The sequence below is a fragment of the Siphateles boraxobius genome, unplaced genomic scaffold (genome assembly GCF_051911475.1).
Source record: "Siphateles boraxobius isolate OS27281-9 unplaced genomic scaffold, OSU_SipBor_1 32, whole genome shotgun sequence".
Taxonomy (NCBI): Eukaryota; Metazoa; Chordata; class Actinopteri; order Cypriniformes; family Leuciscidae; genus Siphateles; species Siphateles boraxobius.
In genome coordinates this window covers 5,412,993-5,427,500 of record NW_027508942.1, presented here as the reverse complement: position 1 = coordinate 5,427,500, position 14,508 = coordinate 5,412,993, and the positions used below count along the sequence as shown (strand labels likewise).

Below are 14,508 nucleotides of genomic sequence, written 5' to 3'. Positions count from 1 at the left end.
ACGATACGATTACTTGATTAATCGTCAAAATAATCATCTGATTACTCGATTAATCGTCAAAATAATCGTCTGGTTACTCGATTACCAAAATATTCCAAGATAAATAATATCTATTTCTAAAAAATATATATCTTGAAATATTTTGATAATCGAGTAATCGGACGATTATTTTGACGATTAATCGAGTAACCAGATTACTAATTTTTTAAAAGTAACTTCACAAGTTGTATGTTAGATGCAATAAATGCAATTAATCCATTTGACAGCTCTACTAAAAATTTAATTTATTTATGTTACACTGAAGACTGGAGTAATGATGCTGAAAATTCAGCTCTGTTCACAGGAATATATTATATTTTAATATATTTTCCACATAGAAAACAGCTGTTTTTGTTTGATCAAATAAATGCAGCCTTGGTGAGCAGAAGAGACTTCTTTCAAAAATACCAGAAATCTTAATTGTTAAAAACTTTTGACCCCAAATGTATGTACATTTGCACTGAAATTGATTAATCAGCCTGTCACAGATACTGATCAAATCATTAATGACAAATAATCAATTTCCAATGAATCTTTAATAGTGCTTCCCACCCTAAACCTTAATACCGCCACAGCAAATGTTTTCTCATAATGTCCTCACATGAAGCATAATGCAAAATAATACAAAACATATTGGATAGGCCATTAGACAGCAGGACTTCTGTGATTTTACGTCATCTTCAAATCAAGAAATCTCACATCTCCACAAACGGTTTGAATAAGCCGTGCCGCTCCAACAGTGAATACATAAGCTTTAGGCATTAAAGATTCACAGTGAAGTATCAGACAAACTGAACCAGTCGTAAGCCAAATGCTCCGTTCCCACCGCATGAATATATAATATAAGAACAGGATTGAAGGAGAGAGATTTTAAAGAAATGATCTGTATTCCCTGCGGCACAGAACAGGTATTTGTGTCAGTGTTTAGATTACAGTCAGCAGAAAAACATAATGCCGTTATTCATTCAGCGCCTGGAGATGTTGAAAATACATCTCGTCTGCTTTCTTATTCCAGTCAGTGTCACAGTCCTCGTCTGCACCAGTCTGTCTTCGTCTTCACTACACTCCCCAGAATCCTCCGTGTCTCCACACCTGAACTCACTCCCTCAATCACCCACCTGCTCATCGTCTTCATCATCTGTGTCACCTGTCTTCACCTCGTTAGTGTTCATTTGTACTTGTATTTAGTTCCCTCTGTTCAGTCAGTCTTTGTCCGTTCTCGTCTGTGTAACGTTGTTGTTTGACCTGCTGTATCTCTGAGTACTTGTTAAATAAAACACTTTGGATTGGAACCTTCAGCCTGCATAACCCTGACAGTCAGGGTGTAAACACACTGATCTGAAATCACTAATCAGGGGTGCGTTTCCCAAAGCCAACTATGGTCGCAAGTTCCGTCGTTACCAATTGAGTTCAATGGAAATTGCGATCATAGTCGGCCAACGATTCTTTTGGGAAACGCACCCCAGATCGGTTTAACGTCTTAAACTTAAAGGTGCAGTGTGTGATTTTTAGCGGCATCTAGTTGTGAGGTTACGAATTGCAACCAACAAAAGTTACGGTGGCCGACAGGAAGTGATGTCATCGTCTGAGACAGCAGAGAGTAGCAGTTCAGCAATGAGGTTTCTTTACAAGGATAAATTAAGAAATTACGTTTACTTAATTATTCAGTAAAACTATGTTATTGCGAATATTATTGTTACTTGTTCATCATCGTGTCAGTGTTTTATTCGCTGAACTAAGCTTGCTTCCTTGCTCGAAGAGCAACATAGTAACGAAACACGTTTGTCCGTTTAGGGTCACCGTAGAAACATATCGGCGCATTTTAATGATCGGGGACCCACAGAAACTGCTCATTCTAAGGTAATCCCAATATAACGGTTCATTAAGTAAGGTTTTTATACACCACTGAAAACTTCTTTTTCGAGGTAGTGAGGAAACGCGCTCTGTAGTGCTGTGTGTTCGCTGTAGCGCTGTGTGTTTGCTGTAGCGCTGCGAAGCGCTGTGTGTTCGCTGTAGCGCTGTGTGTTCGCTGTCGGCTACGCTAGAAACATGACCACACAATATGTGACCGGTCACGGAAACTAGGGACACGGGTCGGTTCTGGGGCATTTTGAGTTATTCATAGATTCTGAAAGTGTAATCTCCAAGCTTTCCAACGATGTGTAACGTGGAAATCTGATAATATTTGGAGAAGTTGTGGCCATTTGAAGGTAGGCACTTAAAAAAGCTCAAAGATGAGAAAACGACCTCTAAAGATTGTGCAGTTCTCACCTCTCTCTGCTGCTGGGGGTGACAATAGGGCTCATTTACATCTCATTTAGATAAGCCATACCCCCTGTAAAGCTCCTCCCTGTGCGTTACAGCTTTTTTTGCACTTCGAATGAGTGCACTTCTGCCGCACTAGGCGAAAAACAATTGTGCTGCCCCTCTATTTGCAACGTACCAGCAACAACACACAAAGACCAATAATGCCATATAGCCTGCATATAACGCGAAACCAGCAACAACACATAAAGACCAATATGCCATATACATATAACGCAAAACCAGCAACAACACACAAAGACCAATAATGCCATATAGCCTACATGTAACCCAAAACCAGCAACAACACACAAAGATCAAAATGCCATATACATATAACGCAAAACCAGCAACAACACACAAAGACCAATAAGCCATAGGCCTACATATAACGCAAATAGTGCGCAACGCTCGTGTGCCCAAAATGTCAACAATATTAAAGTTTATGCAGGAGGCAAATGCCTGCTGGCATTTTTCTTTTGCAGTCATGACAGGAATTTTCCAAATAATCACATTTCACCTCCTCAAATTACTGTTGCAAATCTCTTTACACCACTTTCTTATGTGCGTATACACACACAAATGAAATGTCCGCAAGCACATTATATCATCAGCAGGTTCAGCATCTTAAATAACGACTAAAGAGCAAATGAAGCTTAACTTACATTTCAAAAACGCGCACGGCGGGCCTTCATCGCAGCAAAGGTCTTAACTGCATCCTCTATTTCGATTCTCTGTGCCAGTTCATGTTCTATGGAGATTTTTTTAACTCTGTTCCCTTTTCACAAAGCGTTCCCCATTCAAAGCAATCGGGACGTCACATATGAAACAGCCAGCCACCGCTGTCAGCGAGCCGAGCCGCCGTATTCAAGCACTGAGGGCGCGCGCGCCGCACCCATACCTCCGGTTCAGTTTCCCGAGCCCGTGAAGTGCGGCGAAAACATTTTCGGTGTAACTGCAAGACGGTTCAGCTCGTCTGCGACAATCTTTGCGGTATCCATCTTCATTGAATTTTGATATCAGATAGAGCCGGCCAGAGCACAGCATAATAAGTAGCCATGTGGTTCACTTGGAGGGCGGGGGCAAAAGCGCCGGGTTATTCAGTATGGAAATACACACAGACAATGACACGCCACGCCCCTACTGCATGCTAGAATCTCCGAAAACAAGCCGATTTCAACCTCAAAATGTAAGCTTTTAAATACACCAATACTGCTATCTCAAACATGGAGAGGCTTCTTCTTGATTTCAATTAACAGATTCTGCAAAAAATGTTAATTCACAAATTTTGAAAAAAAAGTCTTCTTTCTCATTTTGCTCGAAAGTTGTGCTGCCGACTTGTGTCCCTGGAGATATAAATGTCTCATTCTAAGGTAATAAAAACATAACGGTTCATTATGCAAGGTCTTTATACACCACTGAAAACAAAGTTATGGATCTTATGTTGCATTTCTGTCAATAGATCCTCAGAAATATTACACAATGCACCTTTAATGAGGAGCAAATTGTTCTGTTTCTGAGATGCATGAACTTAAAATAAACGCAGCATGTTATGGACTCAAAATCACCTGTCACATCCTCAGCGTTAAAGTTTTTCTCATCTGCATTCTCACATAATCCTGACAGAGCCAAATTGAAATTTCCCTTCAGAAGTTTAAAGGACACAGAGTTTCATTCACACTCGCTGAGGTCAGAACGGCCGTCACATAATCTCACTCACTCGACTCTCCGTGTCTTTACCCTTATGAGACAAAAACAATTTCCTGAAAAAGTCAAGAGGTTGATGTAATTCTCACACTCATGATTTGCCATCTCTCTCTCTCTCGAAGGGCATCCCAGCTCACTCTTCATGTGTGTTTGTGCTTTTCGTCCGTCTTTTACTATTACTATTGCACACATTTAGGGCTCAGTGATCAGATTCCACTTTAATGGTGTAAATATTAATAATCAAAAAGGATGTCTAATCAATTGAATTAATAAAACCTCAACAATTTAACAAGATATAAAAATGTTAAACAATATTAGTGTCCTAAGTCGGGAATTCTGTGCTGTTCGTTTTTAATTTTGGATTCTGTGCTTTATGATTTAATTTATTCAAATGTTAATAAAATTTAGAAATTATAGTCAGAAATTCTGTGCTGGATTCTGTTTTATGATTTAAAATAATTTTATTATAAAAAACGGTGGTAATCAAATGGATAAAATGCATAAAACTTGCATAAAAATGCATAAAAATTCCTGCTGCACAACAGAGGTTTACATTCTAAATTAAAAACTAAAAATAATATTTTAATAAACGGTATTAGTATTGTTATTACTTTGAGAAGTAGTTTATACTGTACAATAGTAATATATTTCTGTCACAATTTCTTTAAGTTGAACCTTTGAGTTTGTGTGTGTATCTGTCGATAATTTTCTGAACTTTAATTTTGGACGGATTACGTAACCGGGATTTTTGTGTGTGTTTCTGTCGATAATAGTCTGAACTTTAATTTTGGTGGGTTGGGGTGAACAGCTTTGAGTTTGTGTGTGTATCTGTCCATAATTTTCTGAACTTTTATTTTGGCCCTACATAGCATCTACACTCAAACCACCTAGTAACGCCCTAACAACCACCAAAAAACCTTTACAAGGACAACTCAGACTCTAAGACCCCTGCATCTTCCTTCTCTTTCTCCTATTTTTATTTCTTCTCCATCTCTGTGCTTTTCACTTTTTCTGTCCCTCGGTCTCTCAACAGATGGAGCACCATGTGTTGATGTGCCCATGGTGAGGTGGGCATCAGGGAAGGGACCCGCCTGGCACACTGTACCACGAGTGAGCCGAGGTCAACAACTGATACAGTTGGGGAAAGTTACTTTAAAAACTAATGCATTACAATATTGCATTACTCCCCCTCTGGTGCTCTTCGGCATCGGAATGGTACGAAAAGTTGGTAAAGGTTTTGGCACTTGCTGTGTGAACACACACAAAAAAAAAATCATGGACATGATTCGAAAAGGTTAAATGGTCCTGAAAAATAGTCACACTTGTACTCTTCGCGGTCAAAATAAGCGCATTGGAAATGAATGGGAGACGAATTACATCTAGTGAAAACTTTTGGTACTGCAGCCCAATAAAATCTTACTGTAAGCTCATTTTTTGAGATATCAGGCTCAAATTTTGAACACAACTTGATTAGATTTATGGCTTTGATTTTTTCAAAGTTTTAAAGTAAAACATTTTTTTGAAAATATATATTTCAAATAAAAATTGAAAATAGTATTTTTGCACATTTTCGTAACAATAAACGAAAATTTTCTAACTTTTTTTTCCTTCACTTTTAAAAAAAGAAAATTCACTTCAGCAATAATCTGCCAAGTGTCGTCTTTGAAAAGAGATCAAACTTCAGTCTGTGCTCTAAAGCATTCAAGATTAATGCCAGTTTAAGTTGGAAATTTAATTTTCAGGTCTACGCTCAAAAAGTGAATAAATGGATTATAAATACGGCGAAAATATAATTTAGTACCATAAAATCCCCTAAAAATACAAAATATTAAATAAAAAACATTATCGAACTTAAATATAGTACATTAATTTCATTGAAATGAAAAAAAGAAAATTCGGTCATTTTTGACCGACACGCAAAGAGACAAAAAAGTTATCGTTTTGGGAAAATGTAAAGACCCTTTCACACCAAAAATTAAATAATTTTAATTGCCACTTTAGTTTGTTTTTAGTTTGACACTTCACCAATAAAAACAAAAACTAAATTATTTTTAAAAAATGTATTTGATATTAAATGCATAAAATATTTGTTTCATTTGACACATTTAATTATTGGAGATTTGCATAGTATTCTGATTTTGCATTTCATTGATTTTATCCATTTTGAGGAATCCTGAATCTGTTTTTTTGTGCACAGGAAAGTGTTTTATTGGAAAAAGTAACTCAGATATTTTTTTGTTGTTGTAAATTTTAAAAATAATGCGTTACTTTACTAGTTACTTGAAAAAGTAATCTGATTATGTAACTCAAGTTACTTGTAATGAGTTACCCGTAACACACTGTACGGGACACTACAGACATGCAACTACTAAAACAACTAGATTGTGATGTCTGGAGCCCAAAGCTGCAGGATGACGCACATCCTGAAGTTGGGTTCGTTTCAAAAAGCCCTTCTGAATTTAATTTCAATCATCAGAGCTAAAGCTCTCTGCAAGCGAATATTAATATCTGTGCTCTCGAGTTGGTTGTTTATGGGCCGTTATGAGTCCATTATTGTGAATTAAAGTAGCCGGCAGGAACTGTGGTAATCACGTTAGCGTGCTAAGATGAGTTTAGAAGTGTCACACTGTCGTCCAGCTCGACTGTTTTTCTCCACACACTCATATTCCACATAATTGACTTACTTCCTTCACAGATTTTCTTGCTTCCAAGCTTCATGAATATCCTGTTTTACCCTCACAGTTTCAACTGGTTTTGCTGGTCGATTCTGTAGATTTCACTATATATTCTGTTCTGATAATAAGAGCTACAGTGTCTAATGTAGATCACCTGAAAACCACCTAACAACAACTTAGAATCAACCCATAACACTGTTGTGACTTTTTCATGGGCAAACACATTATTTTCATAATTAACTTTGGTGTCACTACATAGCAACCACTTATTAACCCCCTGGAAACTATCCACAACACCCTCGTATCATGGTTGTGACATTTCTCACTATTATTCACTTTCTTTTTACACTGCATAGTAACCACCTAGCAATGCCCTGGAACCCACCCAGAACACCCTAGCAACAACCTAGTTACCGCCTACAACACCCTAGCATTATCTTCAAAGATTAACTTTGGTGTCACTACATAGCAACCACCTAGCAACCCCTTGGAAACTATCCACAAAACCCTCGTATCATGGTTGTGAAATTTTTCACTATAATTCACTTTCTTTTTACACTGCATAGTAACCACCTAGCAACCCCCTGGAAACCACCTGAAACACTGTAGCAACTCCCATGAAACTATCCACAACACCCTCATATCATGGTTGTGACATTTGCATGAGTAAACACCATTAAAATTTTTAATATCTAGTTGTTGTTCTTTTACGATTCACTTTCTGTTCCACTGCATAGTAACCACCTGGCAAGGCCCTGGAAACCACCCAGAACACCTTAGCAAAAACCTAGCTACTCCCCGGAAACCACCTACAACGCCCTAGTGTTATCTTTAAAGTAACACTATGTAGTTTTTCAACCTTCATAATATATTTACAAGACCCTTGTGATGGTACATCGACTTACAATAGGTTAAATGACGCGTCTAGCATAGCCTGACGTGGTCTGTATCGCTTTTACTGGCACTATGTAACTTCGGGTTTCGGGTAGTAACCGGAGCACAAAAAGAACTACAAAATTCGACTGCTTTACGGCATACAAAGTTTTTCTTCGTTTGTGATGTCTTTTATAAAATCATGCATCATACTCTACCTTGTCTGTGGCCATTGTTGATTCCAAAGCCGGTGCTGGATAAACAGCGAGCGTGCGCGTGCGACAGTAGGCTGCGGTAGGCTAAATTATTTACGATAGCGGTAATGGACAATTCCGCATCCAACCTGTAGGGCGATTGCAGAGGAAAAGTTCCTTGGTGTTGCTTTAAGGATTAACTTTGGTGTCACTACATAGCAACCACCTAAGCAACTGCCTGGAAACCTCCCAGAACACCCTAGTATCATGGTTGTGACATTTGCATGAGCAAACACTATTAGCATATTTAAAATCTAAGTATTTTTAAGGTATTTTTACTTTTTGATCTACTTCATATTAGCAAAAAACTTTAAAGGCCCGGGAAACCACCCAAAATGCCCTAGCAAACAACTAGCAACTTTCTGGATACTGACTACAACACCCTAGCATTATCTTCAAAAACAAACTGTGGCTGTCACTACTTTGCAACCATCTAGCAGTTCACTGGAAACCAACAAAATCACCCTAGCAACCACCTAGCATCTCCCTGGAAAACCCCTACAACATTTTAGTTATCTTCATCAATTTACTTTGGTGTCACTACATACCAACCACCCACATCACCCTGGCAACCACCTAGCAACGCCCTAGAAACCCCCCAGAACACCCTAGCAACCACTTAGCAACTCCCCAGAAACCACCTACAACACCTACAACATTTTTGAAGACAAAACTAGAGTGTTATCTTCAAAAAGGTATTTTGGCGACACTACATAGCAACCACCTATCAACGACCTGGAAACCACCCTTGCATTGTGCTTTGGAAAGTTACATAGACAAATACTATTAAAATGATTAAAATCAGCTTATTTTTGCCATTGTTTTGCCACCGCAACAGATGTAGAAATTGCACACTTCACTCATAATTCACACATCATTCTCACGCGCGAGAGTCCCCGCCGTCCGCTCACCACGACGACAGATGCCAATCCCATAATGCACCACCTTCACAGGAAGCTTCCCCTTGTGATTTTTTCATTATGTTAACCAGCAGGTCGTCACTCACCTTCTCCTGATATTGCCTGCGCGAGGAGTCCAGCGACTGGATCAGCGCCGTGGCATGGCCAACAAACATGGCGTAGCACGTGGCGCCCACGATCATGCTGAGGATGGTCAGCCACACGTCTGTCATGCCGACGGGCGGGTACATGCCGTATCCGATACACAGCATGTGGCTCATGGCCTTGAAGAGAGCGTAGGAATACTGCTGACCCCACGTGTCGTTCTGAGAGGAGAGAGAGAGAGAGAGTGAGAGACCATCACAAACACTTTATATCCACCTTATAGATCTATACCATGTTTATGTAGTGATAAAGTTAATGATATACTCATATTGACTTTGATCTATGTATGTATGTATGTATCTATCGATCTATACATCTATCTATCTGTCTGTCTGTCTGTCTGTCTCTATCAATCGCTAGCTAAGCCTAGCAACTAACTTAGGACAAGCTAGCAATGTGTTAATTCATGTTAGAAATATGCTAGCAATGTCATGCTAAATCATGCTAACCAAATGTCAAAACGTGTTAAATCATGCTAACAATGTGTTAAAACATCTTAGCAACATGCTGAAACATGCTAGCAAAATGCATGCTAATTAATGTTAGTAAAGTGCTAAGACATGCTAGCAAATTGGTAATACATGCTAGTAATGTGTTAAAACATGCTAATTCATGCTAGTAATATGAAGAAACATGCTAATTCATGCCAGCATTGTGCTAATTAATGGTAGCAACATGCTAATTAATGTTATAATTGTGTTCAAACATGCTAGCAATGTGCTAATTCATGTTCGAAACATGTTTGCAACATGTTAAATCATACTAACCCAATGTTAAAACATGTTAACAAAATGCTAAAACATGCTAGAAATGTGCTAATACATGCTTTCAATGTGTTAAACATGTTAAGTCCAAATAATGGGGTGGTGATGGCGCAGTGGATAAGACACATGCCTTTGGTGTGAGAGACCCGTGTTCGAATCCACTGTGACACACCTATGTGTCCCTGAGCAAGACACTTAACCCCTAGTTGCTCCAGAGGCGTGCGACCTCTGACATATATAGCAATTGTAAGTCGCTTTGGATAAAAGCGTCAGCTAAATGAATAAATGTAAATGTAAGTCATGCTAGCAATGTGCAAAACATGCTAGAGATCTGCTAATACATGCTAGCAATGTGTTAATTCATGCTAGCAATGTGCAAAACATGCTAATTCTTATAGCATTGTTTTAATTAATGCTAGCAACATGCTGATTAATGTTAACATTGTGTTAGAACATGCTAGCAATGTGCTAATTCATGTAAACAACATATTATAACATGCTAATTCATGATAGCAATGTGTTAAACCATGTTAGCAAAACACACTATCAATGTGTTAAATTATGTAAACAACATGCTAAAACATGTTAGCGATATGTTAAATCATTCTATCTGTCTGACATTCTATCTAAAGATAGAATATACGTGTCTTTAGTAAATCCTGACAGTAGTTTTTAACGCAAAAGAGGGTTTGCGCTGCAGTGTTATTAAATCTGGTCTTTTGTGTGCATAAATAAAGATATACATCCAATATAACCCAAAGGCTGAAAAATATTAAGGTATAATCTTTTCAGCTGCACAATTATGCATTGAAACAGAAAGTTGAAACACTTCCAGTGACTTCATGAATATGAATCCAGATTGACTCCTGAGAGTTTTGGGGTGGGAGAAAACAGAAAACACAGTGATATAAAATGAAATTATGTACGAACGAGGCCGGAAAAGAGAAATGCGAGAGAGCTGCAGAAAAGTGGGTCAGCTATTTAGAAAGATGTGAATTTCTGCGTGCCTCTAAAATAGTGAATAAATTGCCCTTGTCCTGTGGATGTGTGTGCGAGTCCGTGAGGAATCAATATTGGCTCCGTCTGATGTGACATGTCCAGATTGCTTTCAGACTCATTTCTATAGAGGCTCAATCCTGAGAGAGCGCCAGCTTATTACAGCGCTCCAAAAAGAGGAAAAAGATCATACCGTTTCATAATGACAGCCCCGTCACTGGAATAGCTGGATCTAACAACGTAAAGGAGCTGCGGGCGTCAAAAGTGAATTTGAAAAGATACAGTGTGGCACTATTTTACTTTAATACATGTGTATTTAAAATACTTAGAAAAATCAGCACTTGTACCTCAATGTAAAGGGCAAAAGTGACGCCCGGAGGGGATATTTTTTTTTTATGACCCTACAAGTTGGATTAAATGATCAAAATATGAGGAAAATATTTGATAAATATGAAGGACAACAAACAAAAACAAAACACTAACTTGGTTAAACTTGGTTAATGTGTTTATCTGACGATATTTGTTTTTTGGCAAAAAAAGGCAAACTACAGCTACAGGTTTTATTTTACAATGCAAAAGAAATGCATAGAAAAACAAAAATCTCTTAGGAAAAAGCTCACATTGACTAAAACAAAATGAGTTATTAATATTTTGTTGGCTTCTCTCAAATTTTTACACGTGTTCATAATTTCTTTGTATGACAGCCTGGTCAAAATTTATGTAGCACAATTTGGCATGTTTCATTGCGTTATTATCAATTGACTCAAGGACAGGTATGTGATTACACATTTTTTATATTATTTAAATAAAGGGTGAAGATGTAAATTTTCCTAGGCACACAGTTTTTGGCCACTATTGTACTCTTAAAACGGTTACACTTTACGGTAAAACATTTGTTATTAACTAACAATAAAAATCAAGCGTAAAGGTCAGTTCTGGCAGGTCACGTTAGTCAAGCTCGCATCAGCTGATCCACATCTACCTATAGATCGTATGTGCCAAAGAAACAAGGGCGCAGCCATCTTTAGAATATTGTCTTTGAACTTCCGTTTTTGCGGTCGCTCTGTATATTTCTATGGCATTGCTGTCCTGGAGTAATTAGCTTTTGAAGTGGATTTACTTGATGTAAAGTTAACGAAAGTTATCATGAGGATTGTCTTAACAAATGTCAGTAGACCGGGAAGATTTTAAAATGAGCCGTTCATTTATAAATACGCAAGATCGCTGTGAAAATACAGACCGGAAGACAAAAGACAACGAGCACAGCGCTGAAAAGGGGCGGGGCTACATAAGGTCTATAGGATTATAGGTATCACTCTATGCATATATAAGATCCTTCAGTATTATCAACAGCTATAGCGTTTCTCAGGAGCGGATTACCCTCCTCCCTCCCCAGCTCCACCTGATTCCCATTGAATCAGACTAAATTCTCTAATTATGTTGTACTTTAAAATCTTGAATTAATGATATCTGCATACATTCGTGTTGGTTCTGTTCTGTTTACCCTAAGGGAGGGGGGGGGGGGGGGGGGTTTGCTGCTCTTATCCACGCTAGGCTACATAGATACGCAGGGACAGATTGCCCAGAACAGAACCATACCGCCAATCCAAACTGTATGCTAATTGTCAATTGTATTTGACGATAGTGGTCCCGACAGAAACACTTCTAAATCATTTGTTAATCTTTGTCAACATTAACATTATTCAAATCACAAGTTGTATCAGTTAATATTATTTAGTGTACCTGAGCTGACAAACTAAGAATGCACAGTTGTATTTTTATTAACTGACTGTAACACATACATAATTACTGAAACAAATGTATTGGTTATTGTTAGTTAATTTTAGGTGTTGCATTATAGGGAATATATGTACATTTTATGTATTGCTTTTTGTATTGCCAATGTTTGAACAGCTAGTAAAGAAACATAAGAAACTTCCTAGGTTGTCTATGAAAGCCTGTAGACTGATGTTTATGTGAAGGACTCGGGACGTTTTTGCCGGGAAAATCAAAAGGAAGTGACGTTTACGTGCTTCTGTTCACAGACACATGATACAAATGCTTATACAATGTTCAGGATAAGAGACATTCTGTACTGTAATGTTAATGTGTCTTGAAAAGAAACATAGTCTCACATAGCCGTATCTATATAGTCTATAGTCTCAAATATACTTTATAATCAAGCTATCATAACAGTGTAGTTTTAATGAGCTCATCTGTCGACGGTGAATCTCACACATCTCTATGATCGGAAGTTTCGGAACTGCTGTTTTCTCATTATTGTTCTGTCTATTGTGTTATTGAGAGGAAAGAGCAGCTCATATTCATATTCATAACTTCCTTTTACTTCTAAGTAAAGAATCACGTTCAGTCTCTAATGCTGCAGTTCACTGAACGGCCACCGGTGTCGCTAACAACAAGGTTTCTCTATTCTATATACAGACCCTTTAAACAGTTAACAGTAAATTTAACTTTAGAACTTTTCTGTAAAGATTATAAACATTACATAATTCTCTCTCAATGCATAATTTTGTTTAATAATAAAAAAAAAACAGAAGTGAGTAGGAATATCTTTTGTATCCAGTGTAATTTTTTTAAATGAAAGTTTTTTTTTGGAGAAAACAAACAGGAGTGACCATGATTAAGTGTAGCGTTAACAGTATATCACTGTCACGAAAAGAACTTCGCCGTGAGTATATCGCGTTCAATCTCTTGAGCTGTAGCTAACTTCACGGCCACCGGTGTCGCTAATAACAAATAACAAGGGTTTCTCAATTCTACATAGAGCCCAAAGCATTATCTGGCACTTTCTGAATGACATTTATAAAAATGCAAACTGGCTTAAAAAACTAAATGTTGCAAATCTAAGCATGCTTTCTAATATAATCTCTTGTGTTTGCTGACTGATAACACGCATGTTTGAATCTGATCTCTGACTCTATGTTTCTGTAAATACCGAGGCAATCACAAAAACACAAATTATCCCAATTAACACCACAGGCCTCGTCGATAAACTCCAGCGATACATGAGGGATCCTGAGAGGACTTTTCTGGCAGTTTTGCCATTCTCACACTCATCGGGTTGATTCAGGGTCGTGGCTCGGGTCTCTGGCATTCAGCTAAGAAAGTAAATCTCATGGGTGTCAGGAACAAGACTGTCCTCTCTCTCTGGACGCTGGGGACTCGACTAAAAACAGAAGGGAATTAAAGCCCAGCTCACTGGAGAACTGTCAATACCAGACGGATATCGAATTAAGGCTGGAGAAAAAATACAATCTGTGACACTTGACCTCACTAACTCACCAGCATTACGTAATAACACAGCTCACCGTAACTCACTACTACTGCTAGGTGCTGTCAACTAAATACTGAGTCATTTTACATCATGGAAACCTATATATATATATATTATGATACAGTACATAATAATTAATGTTTATTCATATTTAAATTTAAATAATCATGTTGCAATGCCTATTTTGAGATGGTAAATAAAGAAAATGAAATACTTTTAATGATGAATGCAACTTTTTCAGGTTTAAAAGACATAAAGACATAAACTACAAGGTATTATATGAATGCACAGATAAATAAATAAAAAACAAAACATAAAAATACAGGTACAGTACAAGGATCTAAATGTCGTGAGAAAAAAAATTGCAATATATAATTGTATCGTTGTCCTTATTTGAAATGGTTAAATTCAACTAGGACAGAGGGCTATTGTTATCTAAAAATATACACATTTATAATAACAAAAATGTATTAATGATATAATATTTATAAATAAATATTAAATATACGGTGTAACATATATATACATATTCAGCTA

The 14,508-nt window shown here is 37.6% G+C and overlaps 1 protein-coding gene across 1 annotated transcript in view; it reads right to left on the bottom strand.

Moving 5' to 3' along the window:
- Nucleotides 1–14,508, bottom strand: part of hcn4 (hyperpolarization activated cyclic nucleotide-gated potassium channel 4) — a 123,380-nt gene that overhangs the window by 47,652 nt on the left and 61,220 nt on the right. Inside the window, exon 4 of the mRNA XM_077194643.1 lies at nucleotides 8,859–9,077. Within this exon, the coding sequence (XP_077050758.1) occupies nucleotides 8,859–9,077 (219 nt within the window). The remainder of the gene's footprint in view (nucleotides 1–8,858; nucleotides 9,078–14,508) is intronic.